Source organism: Xenopus tropicalis, chromosome 5, assembly GCF_000004195.4.
Source record: "Xenopus tropicalis strain Nigerian chromosome 5, UCB_Xtro_10.0, whole genome shotgun sequence".
Taxonomy (NCBI): Eukaryota; Metazoa; Chordata; class Amphibia; order Anura; family Pipidae; genus Xenopus; species Xenopus tropicalis.
The window spans coordinates 20,372,234-20,395,302 of NC_030681.2; the positions used below are offsets into that span (position 1 = coordinate 20,372,234).

The 23,069-nt window shown below is 43.3% G+C and overlaps 1 protein-coding gene across 1 annotated transcript in view; it reads left to right on the forward strand.

Annotated features, from left to right (window-relative positions):
* The window catches only part of ttc7a (tetratricopeptide repeat domain 7A), a 232,863-nt gene that overhangs the window by 173,683 nt on the left and 36,111 nt on the right, over positions 1 to 23,069 (forward strand). Inside the window, exons 18-19 of the mRNA XM_031902470.1 lie at positions 3,198 to 3,332; positions 17,556 to 17,758. Of these exons, the coding sequence (XP_031758330.1) occupies positions 3,198 to 3,332; positions 17,556 to 17,758 (338 nt within the window). The remainder of the gene's footprint in view (positions 1 to 3,197; positions 3,333 to 17,555; positions 17,759 to 23,069) is intronic.

Consider the following 23,069-nt stretch of genomic DNA (forward strand, 5'->3'; position numbering starts at 1 on the left):
GGTGTGACTGTACTGCACTTACATAGCGTGTCGAAACCCAGTGTCTGTAGAGAAATGATCCAAGATCTCCCCCATTGACACAATTCTGCTGCAGCTGAAAGAGAAGTAAAATGCCACCAACGGGGCCTGCCACTGCTCTAAGTGACAGTTAGTGTGAATGGCTTGGCTTGACAGAACTGGGTGGATGCCAGCTCCATACAATTCAGTGTAGTGAGCTTGTCCTTAGCATACAGTGCCAATTCAGTATAGTGAGCTTGTCCTTAGCATATAGTGCCAATTCAGTATAGTGAGCTTGTCCTTAGCATACAGTGCCAATTCAGTATAGTGAGCTTGTCCTTAGCATACAGTGCCAATTCAGTATAGTGAGCTTGTCCTTAGCATACAGTGCCAATTCAGTATAGTGAGCTTGTCCTTAGCATACAGTGCCAATTCAGTATAGTGAGCTTGTCCTTAGGATACAGTGCCAATTCAGTATAGTGAGCTTGTCCTTAGCATACAGTGCCAATTCAGTATAGTGAGCTTGTCCTTAGCATACAGTGCCAATTCAGTATAGTGAGCTTGTCCTTAGCATACAGTGCCAATTCAGTATAGTGAGCTTGTCCTTAGGATACAGTGCCAATTCAGTATAGTGAGCTTGTCCTTAGCATACAGTGCCAATTCAGTATAGTGAGCTTGTCCTTAGCATACAGTGCCAATTCAGTATAGTGAGCTTGTCCTTAGGATACAGTGCCAATTCAGTATAGTGAGCTTGTCCTTAGCATACAGTGCCAATTCAGTGTAGTGAGCTTGTCCTTAGCATACAGTGCCAATTCAGTATAGTGAGCTTTTCCTTAGCATACAGTGCCAATTCAGTGTAGTGAGCTTGTCCTTAGCATACAGTGCCAATTCAGTATAGTGAGCTTGTCCTTAGCATACAGTGCCAATTCAGTGTAGTGAGCTTGTCCTTAGCATACAGTGCCAATTCAGTATAGTGAGCTTGTCCTTAGCATACAGTGCCAATTCAGTGTAGTGAGCTTGTCCTTAGCATATAGTGCCAATTCAGTATAGTGAGCTTGTCCTTAGCATACAGTGCCAATTCAGTGTAGTGAGCTTGTCCTTAGCATACAGTGCCAATTCAGTATAGTGAGCTTGTCCTTAGCATATAGTGCCAATTCAGTATAGTGAGCTTGTCCTTAGCATACAGTGCCAATTCAGTGTAGTGAGCTTGCCCTTAGCATACAGTGCCAATTCAGTATAGTGAGCTTGTCCTTAGCATACAGTGCCAATTCAGTGTAGTGAGCTTGCCCTTAGCATACAGTGCCAATTCAGTATAGTGAGCTTGTCCTTAGCATACAGTGCCAATTCAGTATAGTGAGCTTGCCCTTAGCATACAGTGCCAATTCAGTATAGTGAGCTTGTCCTTAGCATACAGTGCCAATTCAGTGTAGTGAGCTTGTCCTTAGCATACAGTGCCAATTCAGTATAGTGAGCTTGTCCTTAGCATACAGTGCCAATTCAGTATAGTGAGCTTGTCCTTAGCATACAGTGCCAATTCAGTATAGTGAGCTTGTCCTTAGCATATAGTGCCAATTCAGTATAGTGAGCTTGTCCTTAGCATACAGTGCCAATTCAGTGTAGTGAGCTTGCCCTTAGCATACAGTGCCAATTCAGTATAGTGAGCTTGTCCTTAGCATACAGTGCCAATTCAGTATAGTGAGCTTGTCCTTAGCATACAGTGCCAATTCAGTGTAGTGAGCTTGCCCTTAGCATACAGTGCCAATTCAGTATAGTGAGCTTGTCCTTAGCATACAGTGCCAATTCAGTATAGTGAGCTTGTCCTTAGCATACAGTGCCAATTCAGTGTAGTGAGCTTGTCCTTAGCATATAGTGCCAATTCAGTATAGTGAGCTTGTCCTTAGCATACAGTGCCAATTCAGTATAGTGAGCTTGTCCTTAGCATACAGTGCCAATTCAGTATAGTGAGCTTGTCCTTAGCATACAGTGCCAATTCAGTATAGTGAGCTTGTCCTTAGCATACAGTGCCAATTCAGTATAGTGAGCTTGTCCTTAGCATACAGTGCCAATTCAGTATAGTGAGCTTGTCCTTAGCATACAGTGCCAATTCAGTGTAGTGAGCTTGTCCTTAGCATATAGTGCCAATTCAGTATAGTGAGCTTGTCCTTAGCATATAGTGCCAATTCAGTATAGTGAGCTTGTCCTTAGCATACAGTGCCAATTCAGTATAGTGAGCTTGCCCTTAGCATACAGTGCCAATTCAGTATAGTGAGCTTGTCCTTAGCATACAGTGCCAATTCAGTGTAGTGAGCTTGTCCTTAGCATATAGTGCCAATTCAGTATAGTGAGCTTGCCCTTAGCATACAGTGCCAATTCAGTATAGTGAGCTTGTCCTTAGCATACAGTGCCAATTCAGTGTAGTGAGCTTGTCCTTAGCATATAGTGCCAATTCAGTATAGTGAGCTTGCCCTTAGCATACAGTGCCAGTTCAGTGTAGTGAGCTTGTCCTTAGCATATAGTGCTCAGCTTCAGATGTCGGGGTGGTGCTAGCTTGTGGTGCATATATAACTGAGTCCCCTGCCTGCATAATATAGCAGCGATCCCCAACCTTTCTTACTTGTGAGCTACAATCAAATGTAAAAAGACTTGTAGAGAAACACAAGCACCATAAAAGTTCATGGAGGTGCCAAATAAGGGCTGTGATTGGCTATTAGGGGCCTCTATGCACCCTATCAGTTTACAGGGGCTTTATTTGGTAGGAAATCTTGTTTTTATTCAACCAAAACTTGCCCCCAAGTCAGGAATTCAAAAATAACTCCCTGGTTTGGGGGCACTGAGAGCAACTGATATCCAGTTAGAAACAGATATGGGTAAAATGCCTATTTTCTGTGCAAGAAAACCCAGCTTGGAGATCAGTTAGAGCAAGATTTAATGCCATAAGTGCTCTTGGAAGTATAAGTGAATGGTGTATCCAGCAGTGTTTTCATTTGCTTGTATCCTTAAGCTAAAGGAGGCCCTGGCCAAATGTTGGACATGATAGCCTTTGATTAAAAGGGACACTCCATGGAGCAAAACTGCAGCCATTGAATCTTGTTCAGGGTTTATTGTATCATTGCAAAAGGACAGGGTATCACAAATGACAAATTACACATTAAGATAATTTCTTAACAAAAAGTCTGCATTGATAACCTGTCTTTGTGTAGGTTCCCAGCGGGCTTCCTCCATTGCCGCGTCGCGCTTGGAACAGGCCATGTCGGAAATAACCATGCACAGCAGCACACAGAGGCAGGGGCCGATGCAGCAGTGGGTAACCCTAGAACATATCTGGCTACTAGCAGGTAAGTGCAAGCTCTATAACTCTTCACTTAATCAGATCCATGGCAAATACATATATCCTCAAGTGCAAAGAGCCAGTAAGGTTTTAAAATCTGACTTATGAGCTGTAATTGAATGTTTTTTCCCGCTTGCAGTAAATATGATTGATTGTGTGTCGGTGACCTCAACAAAAAACTGCAGTGTTGCATTGGTGGGAAGGAATAGAGAGTGATGGAGCATTGATCCACACGGGATAGGGTTTTACCCTTGAATATTCTAGCATACTTATTCTTATTGTTTGGGTGTATCTGGACCCCAATACTGTAGTTGTATGGTGCCTATTGGTAAAAGCCTTGATTAACTAATTATGTACCAGTTGATGTCATACCATATTTATTGGCTTGCTGTACATCTCACTGGCTTTTTCTTAGGGGATTATAACACAAAAGGAGGGTTATGGAAGATGATAATGAAGCCAACCTAAAACAATGACATCTTAAGCAAGAATAATACCATGGGTGGAGGAAATCGAGTTACTTTTCCATTACATACAGCACAAAGGGTTCCCAGGGCTAGTAACACATAGCAAGCAATCTCCTTTACTAGAACTGTAGCAAACTTTGCCCCATCTATTTTATTACCCCCTAATTGTTTTCTTCCGCATAACACTGCCTAGTTATCAGTTCTTAAATGCCTGCAGGATACTCACACAAGAGGCAGAGTTTGAGTGCCAGCAATGGCTGCATTTTTTGAATTTTATTAAAATCATTGGAAAATGCATTGCTCAGCAATAGGTGGCGCCAGAGATACTCTGCCTAGCAATTTTAGGAAACTAAAGTCTTCAGGGTACCCCAAACTCCAGCATAGTATTTTACATGGAGATTATTCCTACAATATTATGTTTTCTTATTCTCTACTATATGGTTAAAAAGAGAATATAATGTATATAGGGCTGAGCCAAATCACATTGGGATACTGTGGATTCTATCTGGTTTGAAATATTAGCTAGCCCCTTTGTCTCAGTGCAATATGCAGAGTTCCTTTGAGAAATCGGTGATGTTGGATTTTCTGGCCCCTTGAACAATATTCAACTATTTGCGAAATACCATAATTCAGTGGTTATTTTTCCTTTCTGTAAATCTAATGCTCCATAGAATTCTGGAGAGTGAATGGGGAAATTCATTCAAATGACAGAAATAATGAATAACAAAGCTATAGATTGCATTCTGTAGAAGTTTAATGTGGAACTCATGACATTTATCATGTGTATTTGCTAAATATTTGTGCTGGTGAAATTCTTTATAAATAAGAAGGGATTTGACATTGTAAAGTGTATGTAAAGTGTACACAATAACTGGCTGATTGCGACTCAGAGTGCAGTAACCATTTGACTTCTTGGGGCATTGGTAGTATTTATTCTGTTACTCCAGCCCAGTGCTGTCCAGCCTACGGTGGGCTTATTCTTCTCTATATTACGTGTATGGGGGACAGATAATGCAATGTTTATGTCATACAAAGGGGTCAGTGGAGCTCTCAAGCAGTATGGAAGCCATAGTAATTGTAGGCATCTCTCTAACATATATTGATGTTAGGTTGGACACCTAGAAGCAAGCAGAGGAGCAATTTGGTATAATTACATAAGATAATCAGTGCATGCAGATAAATATAATGAGCAGGAATTGACTGTTAGAAGAAGATATTTAGATAATGGATGGATTGAACACTTTTAATACAATGTTCCCCCATGCACACTGCATTCCAACAGCAAGAATATCAGTAAGAGGCTGAAACTGTCAGGGGAAGTCAATCCATCTACGGTAATGGCTATGGGAAGCAAGAAATGAGCCCTACAGGCCTAGATTCATCAAAGTTCAATTGCAGCTTATTGTAGCTCATGTCACAGAGATAAATTCTGTTCTGAAAGAGATCAAATTTATGTATTATTTATTAAGGAGAGATGATTCCTATAAGAGCAGTGGGGGGATAATAGCCTCCGGGAAGGGACTGGGGCTGTGGGATAGCAGGTATAGTAGGGAGAGATGGTGCCTATAGTAACAGTGGGGGGATAATAGCCTCTGGGAAGGGACTGGGGCTGTGGGATAGCAGGTATAGTAGGGAGAGATGGTGCCTATAGTAGCAATGGGGGGATAATAGCCTCTGGGAAGTGACTGGGGCTGTGGGATAGCAGGTATAGTAGGGAGAGATGGTGCCTATAGTAGCAGGGGGGGGGTAATAGTCTCTGGGAAGGGACTGGGGCTGTGGGATAGCAGGTATAGTAGGGAGAGATGGTGCCTATAGTAGCAGTGGGGAATAATAGCCTCTGGGAAGGGACTGTGGCTGTGGGATAGCAGGTATAATAGGGAGAGATGGTGCTTATAGTAGCAGTGGGATAATAGCCTCTGGGAAGGGACTGTGGCTGTGGGATAGCAGGTATAGTAGGGAGAGATGGTGCCTATAGTAGCAGTGGGGGGATAATAGACTCTGGGAAGGGACTGGGGCTGTGGGATAGCAGGTATAGTAGGGAGAGATGGTGCCTATAGTAGCAGTGGGGGGATAATAGACTCTGGGAAGGGACTGGGGCTGTGGGATAGCAAGTAGGGAGAGATGATGCCTATAGTAGCAGTGGGATAACAGCCTCTGGGAAGGGACTGTGGCTCTGGGATAGCAGGTATAGTAGGGAGAGATGGTGCCTATAGTAGCAGTGGGGGGATAATAGCCTCTGGGAAGGGACTGTGGCTGTGGGATAGCAGGTATAGTAGGGAGAGATGGTGCCTATAGTAGCAGTGGGGGGATAATAGCCTCTGGGAAGGGACTGGGGCTGTGGGATAGCAGGTATAGTAGGGAGAGATGGTGCCTATAGTAACAGTGGGGGGATAATAGCCTCTGGGAAGGGACTGGGGCTGTGGGATAGCAGGTATAGTAGGGAGAGATGGTGCCTATAGTAGCAGTGGGGGGATAATAGCCTCTGGGAAGGGACTGGGGCTGTGGGATAGCAGGTATAGTAGGGAGAGATGGTGCCTATAGTAGCAGTGGGGGGGATAATAGCCTCTGGGAAGGGACTGGGGCTGTGGGATAGTAGGTATAGTAGGGAGAGAATTTTATTAAAATATATTTAACAAATACAATAAAACAATAATTACATTTCAATCAAGCAAAAAACAAACAAAAAAAAAAACATATAAATCAATATTACATCAAAAACAAAACATACCTTCCTGCAAAGCATCTTATTTCTTACAGATCATTATAAAACACATATCAAGAGGCATCTTTATGTTTCTTTTTTTGAGAATTGTCCAAACATTTCCCAGCAGACCGTTTAACCTGTACCCGCACACCTGCCCCCTGACTCTCCATCACATCTTGCTCCCCCAAATCCCCTTCCTTCAGTGACTCCTTTTCTGCCCCCTGAGCCCCTTCCCTTTTGCTCTTCTTCCTGCTGGAGATGATATCAGATGAGAGACTTTCCCTTTTCTCCCTCTCCTCCTCCTCCTCCTCCATTCTCTCCAACTCTACCTGTTCCTCTGCTATATCCCCCCACGACTTCCCTCCTGGCAAAACAAACCTATTTTCAGTTGGGAGGGTAATTACACCTGGGCACTGAGCCTCCTTAGCTTTATTAGATTTGCTGCCCACCACTATCCAACCATCCCCTCCGCCTCCCTCCTCTTGGGCTGCCTGTACCGCTGCCTGTGCCTTTGCCTGTTTGTTCTCCCCCTCTTTCCCTCTCACCTCTGTTGGGCGCCCCCTGTCTGTCTCTCTTGCCCCACCTGCCCTCTCCTCCCCCCTTCCCTCAGTCTGAGGCAAGTTCTCCCCTGGCATTGGGGTACTCATTACTTTTTCCAGATTGGGACAAGCCTTCCTAATGTTGCGCCAGGCGTCGGGGCAGGCCCTATAAGCATGGCCGGATTGCATACACAGGTTACACTTTATGGCCTTTACACACTCCTTGCTTGGGTGCCCAGTCTCCCCACACAAAGCACATTTCTGTATGTTGCACTTTACAGCATAATGCCTGTTGGACCCACATTTATAGCATAGCCTGGGCTGGCCCACATAGAAACAAACACCCCTTGCTTTCCCAATGAAAAAGGAATTTGGGAGATGTTTCTGAACATTCTGATCCACATGCAGTTTCACTTGGACTTTATACCCCCCTACCCAGAATCCCTACTCATCAAACACCGGCTCCAGGGGGGATAGGACAGTGCGCTGGCGCCGGAGCCATATGAGGATGTCCTGCTCATGCACTGTCTCTCTCTTCATGATAATGGTGACCAGTTTGGTTTCGGGTTTGGACACCGGTATTACCCTAAACCCCTCCCACTCCTTGGCCTCTTTACTCAGATGGTACCGCCTCCAGAACTCCTCTAACCCTTGGGATAACTTATAGCTTAAATCAAACTCTGTGTCTGTGACACTCAGCAAGGCATAAACATCCTGTGGGGTAAAACCCAGCAACTGTTTAATAATGTTTCTGCCCACAAACCTGCGCCCCGGGAAATCCTCCCTCTCTTTCTCCCACTTAATTTTCACAACATTTTTCCTCTTATCAAACTCATCATCAAACTCCTCATCCTGCTCACGTGCAAAGAATCTCCTTCCCTCCCAAACACTGCCCCCCGCAGCCCCAGCAACACTCTCAGTCCCCCCATGCACATTGCTTTCCCCAGCAGAATAAACAACATTTTTTCCTTCCCCTCCCCCCTCACTCACACACATTGCATTACCTGCAATCACCTGCACCTCAGCTGCACCACTCTCAGCTGCTTGCCCCACACTGCCCCCAGCACTCACCCCACTCACGGCAGCTGCACACACACTATCAGTATGGGAAAGACCGTTACTATGCACAATGTTAGTAGCAACGCTACATTCAGTAAAAGTTTTTGAAACTTCAGTCTCTTTGAGCAGTTCAGCAACTTTTAGCAGTCTCTCAGCAGTCACATTGCCCTCCTTCATCTGCTCAAATCTCTGTTTGTTGTCATACAGCTCCTTCCATGGCTCTATAACAGCCAGAATGTCTTTAATGTTAATTTCAGTCTCTTCCAGCTCCTTATTGAGGAAAGCCAACTCCCTGATGTACTGAGTTCTCCTCTCTCCTCTCAGCAACTTCTGATTTTTTATCAGTCTGTCAATGTCTCTGTTTAAATTGTTTTGCTTCTCCTCCAAACACCGCAGCTCCTTCAAAGCATTAATAATTGTATCATACTGTATTACAGTCTCAGTACCTTTGTGCACTTCCCCAGCCTTCCCCAGGGGCCCGGCAGCCATTACCTGTTCACTCTCCAGGGCCACACGGCTTCCATGCACCTCACAAGCAGCAGCCATTTCCTGGTCACTCCAAGCGCTTTCTGCAACTTTTAGGGCCACACAGCTTCCATGTTCCTCACAGGCAGCAGCCATCTCCTGGTTGGTCAGAGCACTTTCTGGAACTTCCAGGGCCATATGGCTTCCAAGCTCCTCACTGCCAGCAGCCATTTTGCAGTCATCAGACTCTCCTCTCACCTCCTGGTCTGCCTCTGTTGTAGCTCCGCAGCTCCCTGCAGTTACTCCAACACCGGCGCCCAGGTCCTCAGAGTCACTCTCCATGCCGCTTTGGGAACAGCTTTTGCTTTTCTTTTCCTTCCCTTTAAGAGAGCAGGAAACATTGCCCTCTGCAGTGCGCTCCACTGTCACCACAATGTTGGACCCAGTGGCCTTCTTGCTGCTTCTCAAACGGGTTTTCACTACCCGGCTAAACGGTTTAATCGCTTTCTTCCCCATTGAGCAGGGAAAAACAGCAAAAAACAAAGAAAAAATACCCACAAAAACTAACCCCCAGACCCAGCCGGGCCTGGGAGAAAGTCACAACTCCTCAGAGCACCTCCACTCAGTAGCAACAGCAATGAGCAAATGGCCTCTGGGAAGGGGGTGTGGCTGTGGGACAGCAGGTATAGTAGGGAGAGATGGTGCCTATAGTAGCAGTGGGGGGATAATAGCCTCTGGGAAGGGACTGGGACTGTGGGATAGCAGGTATAGTAGGGAGAGATGGTGCCTATAGTAGCAGTGGGGGGGATAATAGCCTCTGGGAAGGGACTGGGGCTGTGGGATAGCAGGTATAGTAGGGAGAGATGGTGCCTATAGTAGCAGTGGGGGGATAATAGCCTCTGGGAAGGGACTGGGACTGTGGGATAGCAGGTATAGTAGGGAGAGATGGTGCCTATAGTAGCAGTGGGGGGGATAATAGCCTCTGGGAAGGGACTGGGGCTGTGGGATAGTAGGTATAGTAGGGAGAGATGGTGCCTATAGTAGCAGTGGGGGGATAATAGCCTCTGGGAAGGGACTGGGGCTTTGGGATAGCAGGTATAGTAGAGAGAGATGGTGCCTATAGTAGCAGTGGGATAATAGCCTCTGGGAAGGGACTGGGGCTGTGGGATAGCAGGTATAGTAGGGAGAGATGGTGCCTATAGTAGCAGTGGGGGATAATAGCCTCTGGGAAGGGACTGGGGCTGGGGGATAGCAGGTATAGTAGGGAGAGATGGTGCCTATAGTAGCAGTGGGGGATAATAGCCTCTGGGAAGGGACTGGGGCTGTGGGATAGCAGGTATAGTAGGGAGAGATGGTGCCTATAGTAGCAGTGGGGAATAATAGCCTCTGGGAAGGGACTGGGGCTGTGGGATAGCAGGTATAGTAGGGAGAGATGGTGCCTATAGTAGCAGTGGGATAATAGCCTCTGGGAAGGGACTGTGGCTGTGGGATAGCAGGTATAGTAGGGAGAGATGGTGCCTATAGTAGCAGTGGGGAGATAATAGCCTCTGGGAAGGGACTGTGGCTGTGGGATAGCAGGTATAGTAGGGATAGATGGTGCCTATAGTAGCAGTGGGGGGATAATAGCCTCTGGGAAGGGACTGGGACTGTGGGATAGCAGGTATAGTAGGGAGAGATGGTGCCTATAGTAGCAGTGGGGGGATAATAGCCTCTGGGAAGGGACTGGGGCTGTGGGATAGCAGGTATAGTAGGGAGAGATGGTGCCTATAGTAGCAGTGGGGGGATAATAGTCTCTGGGAAGGGACTGTGGCTCTGGCATGGTAGGTGTAGTGGTGTGATTTGATGCTTGTAGTAGTGGCAATAATGTCTTGGTTCTAGCCTATACAATTATTGGACCCTCAAAGCCTGTTATGCCCCGGGCCCCCCTACTGCAGATGATGTCCCCTCACAGTTCTTAGTGTTCCCTCTTTGCCAGTAAAATGGGCAAATAAAATGCTTATTTTTTATCAAGCAAGCTGTTGCAGGAGGCTTTCCAGACTCAGAATACCTGCATTAGCAGCGCCTGCAGCATAATTTAAAGAGCAGGCAGAATGCTGATTTCAAATCTGTCCTACTTAGCTTCCAATCTCTTTTCATACAGTTCATCACAAGTTAGGTGAAAATAAAGATCTCTGCTATGACATATAATATAATTACTGCCAATAATATATGGTGAATGTCATCTGATTTGCAGTTCTGTGTGAAGGGCCATGGCATGATTTAAGCACATGTGCTAATGGTGCCGGATATTTATATTCATGCTGATATACTGGGAGACTAAGGCATTATCGGGTGTGTTTTATGGAAACCATTTATAATAGTATAAACCTATTTACAGCTAAACAGAACTTTGAGTAATACATTGTAATATTTGTTCACTAAGGTACCAGCTGGATATCACTCAATTCTGGCTTGGTTTGCCAGTCCATATATAATTAGTTGTTTAGATCTTACCTGGCCTCTCTAATTCCCTTGTTAACCAGGATGACAGCTGCAAAAGCCCAATAAAATAGACTAATGTCTACACCCATAGAATAGTGAACCAATACATTACTGTCAATCCCCCATATGTAATAAAAAGGCACTACATTTGCCCAGGAGCAGTAACCCATAGCAACCAATAAGATGTTTGTAAATGGGTAAACCAGTAAATGCTACCAGCTGATTGGTTGCTATGGGTTACTGCTCCTGGGCAAACTTAGTGCCTTTTATTACATTACCCAAAAGATCTTTATTTCACCTAAGAGTACACTCAGCAGAACACGTAAGGCCATTTTTTTTAAATTTTGCCCTGCATTATAAGGTACAGGTATGGGACCTGTTATCCAGAATGCTCGGGACCTGGGGTTTTCCGGATAAGGGATCTTTCCATAATTTGGATCTCCATAACTTAAATCTTCTAAAAATCAAATAAATATTGAATAAAACCAATAGGCTTTTTTTTGCCTCCAATGAGGATTAATTGTATCTTAGTTGGGATCAAGTAAAAGGTTCTGTTTTATAATTACAGAGAAAAAGGGAATCATTTTTAAAAATTAAAATTATTTGCTTATAATGGAGTCTATGGGAGATGGCCTTTCCGTAATTCGGAGCTTTCTGGATAACGGGTTTCCGGATAAGGGATCCAATACCTGTACTTATTTGGGGGGGTCCAAAAGTTTTATACTGGCCCTTTAATTCCTAAATCAGATTACAGACTTCTAAACCTCAATGTTGTCTAGCGTGTGTATGTACGTGTTTATTAGTGGCAAGTGAACTGTGAAGGAAGGGGAAGTATTAGCCCTGCACATGAAGTAATTGGAAGCTTTCCACAGTCATTATGGTGCAAACTAGATCTATGTACTTGCTGGGTAGTAAAACCATATTGAAAGAGCCTTTGGCTGTTGGAAACTGCAGATCAGCAACAGGCAGAGAGACATCCCTGGTGTATGTACTGAGCAGATGTAACAGATTCCTACACAATTATAACTTTTAGATATTTACTGGGTTGGACTGACCTGTCAGAGGATCTCTTTGTGTGGGCCCAGGACCTAGTTGGCCCCAGCCTGGCAGAATTCCCAATAGCTTTTTCTTATTTCTACCATGGGCCTAGATGACCTCTTACTATTACCATATACTATTTGGTGCTGTCTAAGTACCTTCTCTGTATATTCCCCCATAAATAGACCTCTCCCAGTCCTGGCCACAGGTCCGCGGGGGGGGGGGCAGCGGGGCTGCTGGAGGGGGGTGTGCGGACATGGAAATAGGGGTAAGTTGCGCCATAGGCAGGTGCCCCTTCTGCCTACCCCTAGTTCCAGTCCTGACTGGCCATGATAGGATTCATAGAGAACATGGTAGGTTGGGGTCTTACAGTTCAACAATTTAAATGTGGCTATACACTGGCCAATAAAAACAGCTGAATCAGCCCTTTCAGATCGACAACTTATCAATTCCTGTATGGGGCCTTCTGGAGACCTGCCCAGCTTGATATCATACACGTTTGAAGATGCACTTGGGTCAAGAACTGCATTGGCTTGTTGATATGGGTCTCGCCCATCAGATCCCTGAAAGTCCTAGTACGATCAACCTGATTTACCCTCACACTTGGGTGGCCAAATCAGGCAAAAATTCACTCATTTGGTGAGGTTGCCAAACTAGTGGTTCTTTAAATGTATTAGCAGCTTAAGTGGCTGCTTGCAGTAAGATCTCAAACAACCAATCATAATAAGTCTACCAAGGAGGTTAGTAGTGACACACTAGGTAAGTGATCTCCAACCAGTGGTTTGCGAGAATCATGTTGCTCCCCAACCCCTTGGATGTTGCTCCCAGTGGCAAATTTTGGAGGCATTAACAGGTGTACTGCCGAACAGAGCCTCCTATAGGCTGCCAGTCCACATAGGGGCTACCAAATAGCCAATCACAGTTCATAATTGGAACCCCCAGGAACTTTTTGCTTGTCTGTTTTGCTCTCCAACATTTTCTACATTTGAATGTGGCTCACACAAAAGGTTGTGGATCCCTGCCCTAGGTATATATATGTATGTATGTATAACTTTTATGGACGAAGAAAAGCTTCCAAGCACTCCGAACCTTCTGAGTTAAAATCTCATCTTTATTAGTCCATTAAAATACAAATGCCTAACGCGTTTCGTGCGCGTGCGCACTTAGTCATAGGCTAAACACACAAGTTGGGAAGAAGGATTAAATAGCTAACAACAGTAATCAATGATAATTGACAAATGATTAACATCAGTGAAAACATCAAAAAGAGTGAACGGACAAACCAATCCACCCATCGGGTTAAAAATTACATACAAGACAATTTCAATGGAAACTTAATAAAGATGATAATTCCTATAATTGATATGATTAAACTAATAATTCATGAAGAGTGCAATATCATATCATATATATGATATATGTATCAAATATGTATAACTTTGTGTATAAAGCGCCACAAGGGTACTCAGCGCTGTACAATCTTACAGAATACAAAATTACACACAGGGAGGACAAGTGTTATAATAAATACAATAAATAAGTATAAATACACAGGGAATAAGTGCCATGAGGTATGAGACACAGTAGGAAGGAGGTCCCTGTCCCGTAGAGCTTACAATCTAAGTGGTTGGGTAACATACAGGCACAATTGGAAGGTAAGAGTGCACCAGGTAGGGGCATTTGCCCTTAAGCGCAGGACTGGGCAAAATAATGTCTTAGTGCCCCAGAAGGTAACAGCTGAGCTTTTTCTTAAAGAGAGTTAGTGAGTGTTCCCTACGGAGAGATTCAGGGATATCTACTAGACTTCATGCATTGTCTATTGAGCAATAAATTGCTAATTGGTCACACTGGCTAAGAAAAGGCAGTTGGGAGATATTGCCACACAGTGCAATACAAATCATATGGTCTTCTTCTAACACCCCCGTGCTCCTCTTTAATCTACATTAATAATAAAGGAGCATGCTGAGTCTGTGTCTTTGATTGACAGAACCAAGATGCTGGTGGTCCCAGCTTAAATGAGAGAACTACAACTCCCAGCATCCTCTGATTTTATAGCGGAATTACATTTCTTTTTTTTGTCACTAAAAAATGACCATTATTGTGTTAGGGGATCTGTCACCATTACCCTGTCTATGGGAGCTGTGACAAGAACATCAGATTATTCTTTTTGTAACAGGAAGTCAGTAGCAAGATATTATCATTGCTACTGAGCAATTGTGGTTGAATTTATTACTTTTCCACTCTAAAAATACCATCAGTGACCTCAACAGAAATATACAGCACCATTTCCTCATTTTTATATACATACACACACATATATATATATATATATATATATATATACAGTATATATATATATATATATATATATATATATAAATGGTGAATGAGGAATGAGTAAACAAACAAGAGCAAATTACAAATGCAATTCAAATATAGACAAATGATACATCTTGGATAATAAGGTTTAAAATCATTAGGTTAATCCCAGCTGCTCATCTGGGAAGAAATTATTATCACTGTTATTTAGAATGCTTTTGTAGGCAGGGAAAGTTATTTCCGTCATTATAATGGATGCTCTACCCCACACATGTCCAGAAAATAGAAACTAAAAGTCCATATATGAGTCATGAATAACACTGAAATGGTCATTAACATCGATGAAATTCAAAAGACAAGGAATGAGCATCATTTGAGTTTTCTTGAAAAAAGTTGAACTACAGCCTTACAGTGGTGATTGAATCTGTATTTTTTTCCCTTTGTTTGTGGCCCAAATGACTGTTGACCTGATTGATCAGGGTGGTGCACTGCAGTTTGCAGCAGGATATGGGCCAACCAAGTGGCAGCCAGAAACTAAAGGTGGCCATACACCGGCAGATCCGCTCGCTTGGCGATGTCGCCAAGCGAGCGGATCTTCACCCGATATCCCCACCTACGGGTGGCGATATCGGGGAGGCATGTCGGTGAATTCGATCGTTTGGCCCTGGGGAATTCTGCAAGCGGCAATGGGGCAGTCGGTTCGGGGGCCGCATCAACGAGCCGATGCGGTCCCCGATCTGACGGGATTTTCTAACCTGGCCGACCGATATCTGTCCAATTTCAGGCCAGATATCGGTCGGGCAGTCCGATCGTTTCTGCCCCTACACGGGCCGATAAGCTGCCGAGTCGGTCCAAGGAACCCATATCGGCAGCTTCTATCGGCCCGTGTATGGGGACCTTAAGGCATACCTGAATCTGAACAGGGCTGCTGTCTGGTAAGTGAGTTACAGCAGCCCCTGGCTGTTTTTTTGGGCTAGGTCCCCAGCAATCAAATGCCCCCATAGGATTTAAAAAGATATCTCAAAGATCATGTATAATGGGTGACAAATTGTTACCTATAAGTATATTCTTCAGGAATGTCCAGAATATGCCCCCCAGTTGTTATAGAACTTCAAATACCAGCATCTTTCCTGTAGCCCCTTTGATAGTGCCCCAAGCTTCCTGCGTTGGCCCTGGGGGCTTTAAATGGCCTGAAAATACTGATTTTATATGAAGGTGGGTGAAGGGAAAATATATCTTAAAACACATAATTTCTCCCCTATCCAATAACATTGGGTCTTGTTTCTACTGACAAGTGCAGTAAAATACCAACCAAATGGCAATTCTGGGCCAAAGCTAGAGAAAGAAAGGAAGGCTCTAGTAGGGTCATGAAAACAAGCTGGAAATAAATGAAATCAGTGGGGGTTTTGTTTAGTGTTCCTGGGAGTTGCAGCTGAAAGACTGCATGTTGGACATATTGCAAATATCTAATAATCATCACATAATGTATATTACTTATTGTATAATATGTCATTTGTACATTTATTACAATCTCACTTTTCTCCAAGGTGTCTTACCCTAAAACCAGCCTTGGGCTCGGCCCCACCAATTAAAGAATTACCCAATTACTAATTACCCCACCATTGCGCCCAAAGTTAGATACACAAAGGGTCTGTTCCATTCAATTCCTGGGTTAGACACCCCTTGTATGTAATATAAGCATTTTTAGATATTATTATACAGGTATAGGACCCGTTATCCAGAATGCTTGAGACCAGCGGTATTCCAGATAAGGGGTCTTTCTGTAATTAGGATCTCCATACCTTAAGTCTACTAAAAAATCAATAAAACATTAATTAAACCAAATAGAATTGTTTTGCATCCAATAAGGATTAATTATATCTTAGTTGGGATCAAGTACAGGTACTGTTTTATTATTACAGAGTAAAGGGAATCATTTAACCATTAAATAAACCCAATAGGGCTGTTCTGCCCCAATAAGGGGTAATTATATCTTAGTTGGGATCAAGTACAGGTACTGTTTTATTATTACAGAGAAAAGGGAATCATTTAACCATTAAATAAACCCAATAGGACTGTTCTGCCCCCAATAAGGGGTAAATTTATCTTAGTTGGGATCAAGTACAGGTACTGTTTTATTATTACAGAGAAAAGGGAATCATTTAACCATTAAATAAACCCAATAGGGCTGTTCTGCCCCCAATAAGGGGTAATTATATCTTAGTTGGGATCAAGTACAAGGTACTGTTTTATTATTACAGAGAAAAGGGAATCACTTAACCATTAAATAAACCCAATAGGGCTGTTCTGCCCCCAATAAGGGGTAATTATATCTTAGTTGGGATCAAGTACAGGTACTGTTTTATTATTACAGAGAAAAGGGAATCATTTAACCATTAAATAAACCCAATAGGGTTGTTCTGCCCCAATAAGGGGTAATTATATCTTAGTTGGGATCAAGTACAGGTACTGTTTTATTATTACAGAGAAAAGGGAATCATTTAACCATGAAATAAACCCAATAGGACTGTTCTGCCCCCAATAAGGGGTAATTATATCTTAGTTGGGATCAATTACAAGGTACTGTTTTATTATTACAGAGAAAAATGAAATCAGTTTTAAAATTCTGTATTATTTGATTAAAATGGAGTCTATGGGAGACGGGCAATTCGGAGCTTTCTGGATAATGGGTTTCCGGATAAGGGATCCGATACCTGTATATATTTATATATTATCATAATATTATTATCACCATTTATACTTATATATAGTTATATATATATATATACAGTATGGCCTAAAGGGGAGTTAATGTAGAATGGATGAATTTTCTTATTTACATACCAATACCCAGAAGCCTTTGCTTGTTGTCAGCCTATGCTTAATGGCACTAAAACCAATTATTGTTTTTATCCCATTGGGACACTGATGTACTCCTCTGCCAGTATTAAACCATTATAAAGGTGTGGGATTAAAGTGGGCCATATGGGACACACAGTGATAACAATCAGAGATAATATAGTGGGCCTCGCTGGCCAGTCATTATTTCCCTACATTGGACCTTGGGGGGGGGGGGTTTGCAATTAAAGGCCAGCGACTGGAAAGAAATGTAACGACCGAGCTGTTAATTGTACATTTGTTGCCTTTAATTTCCCTAGCGGAGCTTTTCATGGAGCAGCAAGAGCTGAAGGAAGCGGGGTTCTGTCTCCATGAGGCAGGCAGCCTATTCCCCACATCACACACTGTGCTGTACATGCGTGGGAGGCTCGCCGAGATGAAAGGCTGCTTGGAGGAGGCTAAGCAATTGTATGATGAGGCGCTGGCAGTGAATCCAGATGGAGGGAAAATTATGCACAGCCTGGTAAGTTTGTAGGTTCCCAGCTTCACTCCCGGCAGGAGCGCTGGGGAGGCTGCAGCTGCGGCTGCCATTGTTGCATTGATTGGATGCTAATAGAAAGAGATTATTTTTAGAACACGCACTTATTTTACACGTAATGAACGTAATCTAGATAAAAAAATGTCAATTCCCTCAGTGGGTTAGTGCAACAGCGTGGGGCGCTTGTTTCTGCCATAACCGATTCAGCTTTGTGTTTTTAGTGTAGAGTTATAGCTGGGGTATGACTATAGGGGTATGTCTGTCATTGGGAACAGCGCAGAAACCAGTGCAGCCTGCAGCATGAATCTACAGTACAGGTATAGGACCCGTTATCCAGCATGCTCGGGACCAAGGGTATTCCGGATTTCCTTAATTTGGACTCCATACCTTAAAGGTCCCCATACATGGGCCGACAGTAGCTGCCGATATCGGTCCCTTGGACTGACTCGGCTGCTTATCAGCCCGTGTAGGGGAAGAAACATGGGGCCTGGCCGACCGATATCTGGCCTGAAATTGGGCAGATATCGATCGGCCAGGTTAGAAAATCCAGTCGGATCGGGGACTGCATCGCTCGTTGATGCGGTCCCCGAACCGACTGCCCCATTGCTGCCATTAGAATTTGGGGGATATCAGGTGAAGATCCGCTCGCTTGGCGACATTGCGTGTATGGGCAGCTTAAGTCTAGTAAAAAATCAATAAAACATTAATTAAACCCAATAGGATTGTTTTGCATCCAATAAGGATTATTTATATCTTAGTTGGGATCAAGTACAGGTACTGTTTTATTATTACAGAGAAAAGGGAATCATTTAACCATTAAATAAACCCAATAGGGCTGTTCTGCCCCCAATAAGGGGTAATTATATCTTAGTTGGGATCAAGTACAGGTACTGTTTTATTATTACAGAGAAAAGGGAATCATTTAACCATTAAATAAACCCAATAGGGCTGTTCTGCCCCCAATAAGGGGGAATTATATCTTAGTTGGGATCAATTACAAGGTACTGTTTTATTATTACAGAGAAAAGGGAATCATTTAACCATTAAATAAACCCAATAGGGCTGTTCTGCCCCCAATAAGGGGTAATTATATCTTAGTTGGGATCAATTACAAGGTACTGTTTTATTTCTAAAGAGAAATCAGTTTTAAAATTCTGAATTATTTGATTAAAATGGAGTCTATGGGAGACAGGCTTTCTGTAATTCAGAGCTTTCTGGATAACGGTTTTCCGGATAAGGGATCCTATACCTGTATATGAATCTCTTCTAAGCCATGCAAGATGGGGATTTAATATATCCAGGGACTAGGTGGCAGCCTAAAGGGCAGTGTGCAAAGTGCAAAAAACAGGTGCAATGTGTCCCTTCTTGTACCCTTTAGTTCTCCTGCACTTCTGCCCAGGGAAAACATAAATAACCCTCTTATCTTCATCCTTTATACTGGTGTGTTGGGGGGGGGGGTGAAAAATTGTTGTTTAACAACAGCTAGGGGGCAGGTCATTGGTTGCTCAGCATTAATATAGGTTATTTAAGGGCATTTGCAGAAGTGAAGCCTCCATAGTGAACTTTTCCTTTTAGCCCCAATGCACAGGCCTCACTGTCCCTCCCTGTCCCTCACCTCATCACTGACATCTTTCCCGACTTCCTCAGCGGTGTTGGCCACAGCCATCTTGGGCTAATCAGCTCTGTTCCCAATGTTGGTCTCAGTGATCGGCAACCAGGAGCATGCACATTGGCCCAGACCTTGGGTCAGCTTCCGGTACCCACGCACTTGCAAACAATGGCATTAGCCTGGGTTGTGAGCCAAGGGGAACCAGATCAAATAAGCAAAGAAAAACTGGCAGTGCATCGTTATAATAAATCCATAATTATATATTAAATTGTACAGTTTTCTCATGATTTTATGCATGTTTTTGCTTGAATTTAAGCAAATGCCATACAGTGGAAAACAACATTAATCCTACTATATTCAAATGGTGAAACTGGTTGTTCCAGGCCTGAGGGAAACAGTGGGAGAAAGAGGACTGAGTAACATTATATGTGTAGTCTGGAACTACAAGTTGCTTCAGGGAAGAAGGGAGTAGTTGCAGTAGGTGTGAAAGGTTAGATCCCTTAGGTAACTAAAAGGTAGAGGAGTTTCAGTATAAACCTACATTCCAAGGTCAGAACATACCAATAGGCTGGGTTTGGCAGTTAAGCTTTACAGAACTATCCTGTGGTATCAGAATGTGTTTACAAATGCACGTTCTTACTGCAGGCGATAGAATATGTTCCTATAGAACTGGGCTCCGCAGCCAATTCATTTTAGGGCCCCTAAACATTTGTAGGTTGTCCTGTTCTACCAAGATATATTGAAGTTGCTCATTATTTAGGGCCATGTGGGGCCCTATACACTCCTGGGCCCTCTTCTACCTTTGTAGTTACGCCCCTGTATAAAGTGCTTTTAGGGCCATCTTTAATGTCAGGAAATCTATGTCAGCGTCAACCTTTAGTCAAAGGACACTGGCTGAAGTAAATTCATTTATAGGGATTTGGACAATCCTTCAGGTTTCAGTTGCAACATGAAGTTAAGGGATAGGATCGGGCATGTAGGTACAACTGTGCTGTCTTTGTCATGTTCATGGAGAGCCTTGCCTATAATTAAGCTGAATTTTTGAGCTTTGTCTTACTTTGGGGAAGATGTGGGTTCAGTTATAGTGATCCCCAACCACTGGCTCTGGAGCAACATGTTGCTCCCCAACCTCTTGGATGTTGCTCTCAGTGCCCCCAAACCAGGTAGTTATTTTTGAATTCCTGACTTGGGGGCAAGTTTTGGTTAAATAAAAACAAGATTTCCTACCAAATAAAGCCCCTGTAAGCTGATAGTGTGCATAGAGGCCCCTAATACCCAATCACAGCCCTTATTTGGCTCCTCCATGAACTTTTATGGTGCTTGTGTTGCTCTCCAAGTCTTTTTACATTTGACTGTGACTTACTAGTAAAAAAGGTTTGGGACCCCATGAGTTATAGTATCACTTGCCAACCTTTAACCCCCCAATTTTTTATTTTTCATACCCCTTTTAAAATGATTGTAATGTTGTTTTCGTGCCGACTGATTGAATTGGTTTCCGCTGAAAAATGTATGCAGGGAAGTGTTTGCGATGAAACGAGAGAGCTCACCGTAAGGTTACTAATCAGTGATCCGAAAACAGGTCAAAGCGCCAGGTGCTTTCGGTTGTATGAGACTATTAATGTTACAGAAGTAAAGTGAATACCCATTGTGTCTCAGAGCCGCTCGGTGTTGTGTGACCACTTATGCCTATTGAAACTTCAGTGTCCAAACTATCAGGAGAGTCGCTAAAGGACAAACATGTTAGAGTTTCATGAGAATACGATACTGCTTCTCACTGTTAGAGAGGGAAGTTGGCGTGACCGCTGATATTGTTCATTTTACGGAACCGGTTGGTTTTTCTGGCTTTTTAAGAGTCAGTCAGCCACTCACACCTAATAGATTCTAGGTCATGGGCGGCTGCCCCTATTTTGACAAGGTTAAAAGCCGTGTTTTCTTGTGTGCTAAAGCAAAACCAACAAAAGAAACTGAGCCTACAGCTGACACGCCACGTTTACTTTTCCGTGTTGATTTTTATGCTTTCCAGGATTATAGACATTGTCTTACAGGTCCTTTTTCCAGGGTGGGACCCAGCTCTTGCATATTATATATTGCTCTTAAAGGGGTAGTTCACCTATATGTTATAGAATTGCCAAATCTTGAAACCGTTCCAATCTGTCTTCATTTTTTATTCTAGTTTTTGAGTTGTTTGCCTTGACTCTTTCAAGCTTTCAAACTGGGGGTCACTGGCCCAACAACTGTTGTTCTACGTGGCTACAATTTTATTGCTATTGTTAATTTGTAGGGATGCACGGAATCCCGGATTCGGTTCAGAATTCAGCCGAATCCAGACTTTTTTTAAGGATTCGGTTTCGCCCGAATCCATGGTCCTGGCCGAACCGAATCCAAATCCTAATTAGAATAAATTAGCCTAATGACCATATGTTAATTAGGATTCGGATTTGGTTCGGGATTCGGCCGAATCCTTCAGAGTGGGTTCGGCTGAACCCAAAAGAGTGGGTTTGGTGCATCCCTAATTATTTCTCTATTCGGCCTCTTCTATTCATTTTCCAGTCTCTCATTCACACCACTGCCTAGTTGCTGGGGTAATTTGGACCCTAGCAACCAGATAGCTGTTAAAATTCCAAACTAGAGAGCTGCTGAACATAAAAAAAAAAAATGAAGACCAACTGCAAATTGTCTCAGAATATCCCCATTCCAAAATTCCTCATAGGCTATTGAGTTTTCATGAGTTAAGTTCTTCATAGCCAACATGAATATGGGCCGGATTTAGATGTTACGGGTTATTGACAATGTGCAGGGTGCAAAGTGACAACAATCAGTGCCAAACACCATGTTTTATGCAAAATCGCACCCTTTTGTTAATTATAATTGCCAGTATCCTTTTTCATCCAACAAATCCCTAGTTAGCAAAGAAGCCTGTAAGATGCAGGTATTATTGCCATTGCTTAAGTGAGTATCTATTACCTTTAGTCATGTAATTACTTTAAATCTTATGGAAGCTTCAATTTCATTTTCTAAATCCCTTAATGATTCAAGAGATAAGTGACTTAGGGAATATGTTGTTTCAGGTGATTAAGTGCGCGCAAGTAACTGCCACAATAAAGGAAACACAAAGAAGAAATACAGAGAATATGAAAGGTGCTCATACATTTTTGCTATGTGATCCCCAGGACCTGATATTCTGGATATTGCACTTGTTGATGCAAAACACCCTATTTTTTCAGTATTTAAGCCCCAGGCATCGTGGAGCATTGACAGTCAGGTTGCTGCGTCTCTATGGGAGCATTCATCAGTGACATTATTATTATTATTGTTGTTATTATTCATAATACAATATTATTATTACTAGACTAGGCTAAAACTTTGGGCTGAAGTAGCCCCAAAATATATGATTTGAAAAAGGGAGAGTGGCATTCCAGGAATATTAGGTCATGGGGCACAGCATAACCTTTACACAGAGCCAGCCCAACCCAAGGCAAGCACCCAGCCCAACGCCCAACAACCACCCCTCCAGCCACTCATCTACTAATCTCTTGCACCCTGCTTGTGCACCCCCCACCTCTGCTTTGCAACAACTCTCTTCCACCGTGTTCCCAGTCCTCTGTCCTGCAACACTCGTGGCTGATCTGATGGGCACAGGGGGGCGAGATAGAGGTGGCAGGAGAGGTAATTGGCTAGTAGGGATGT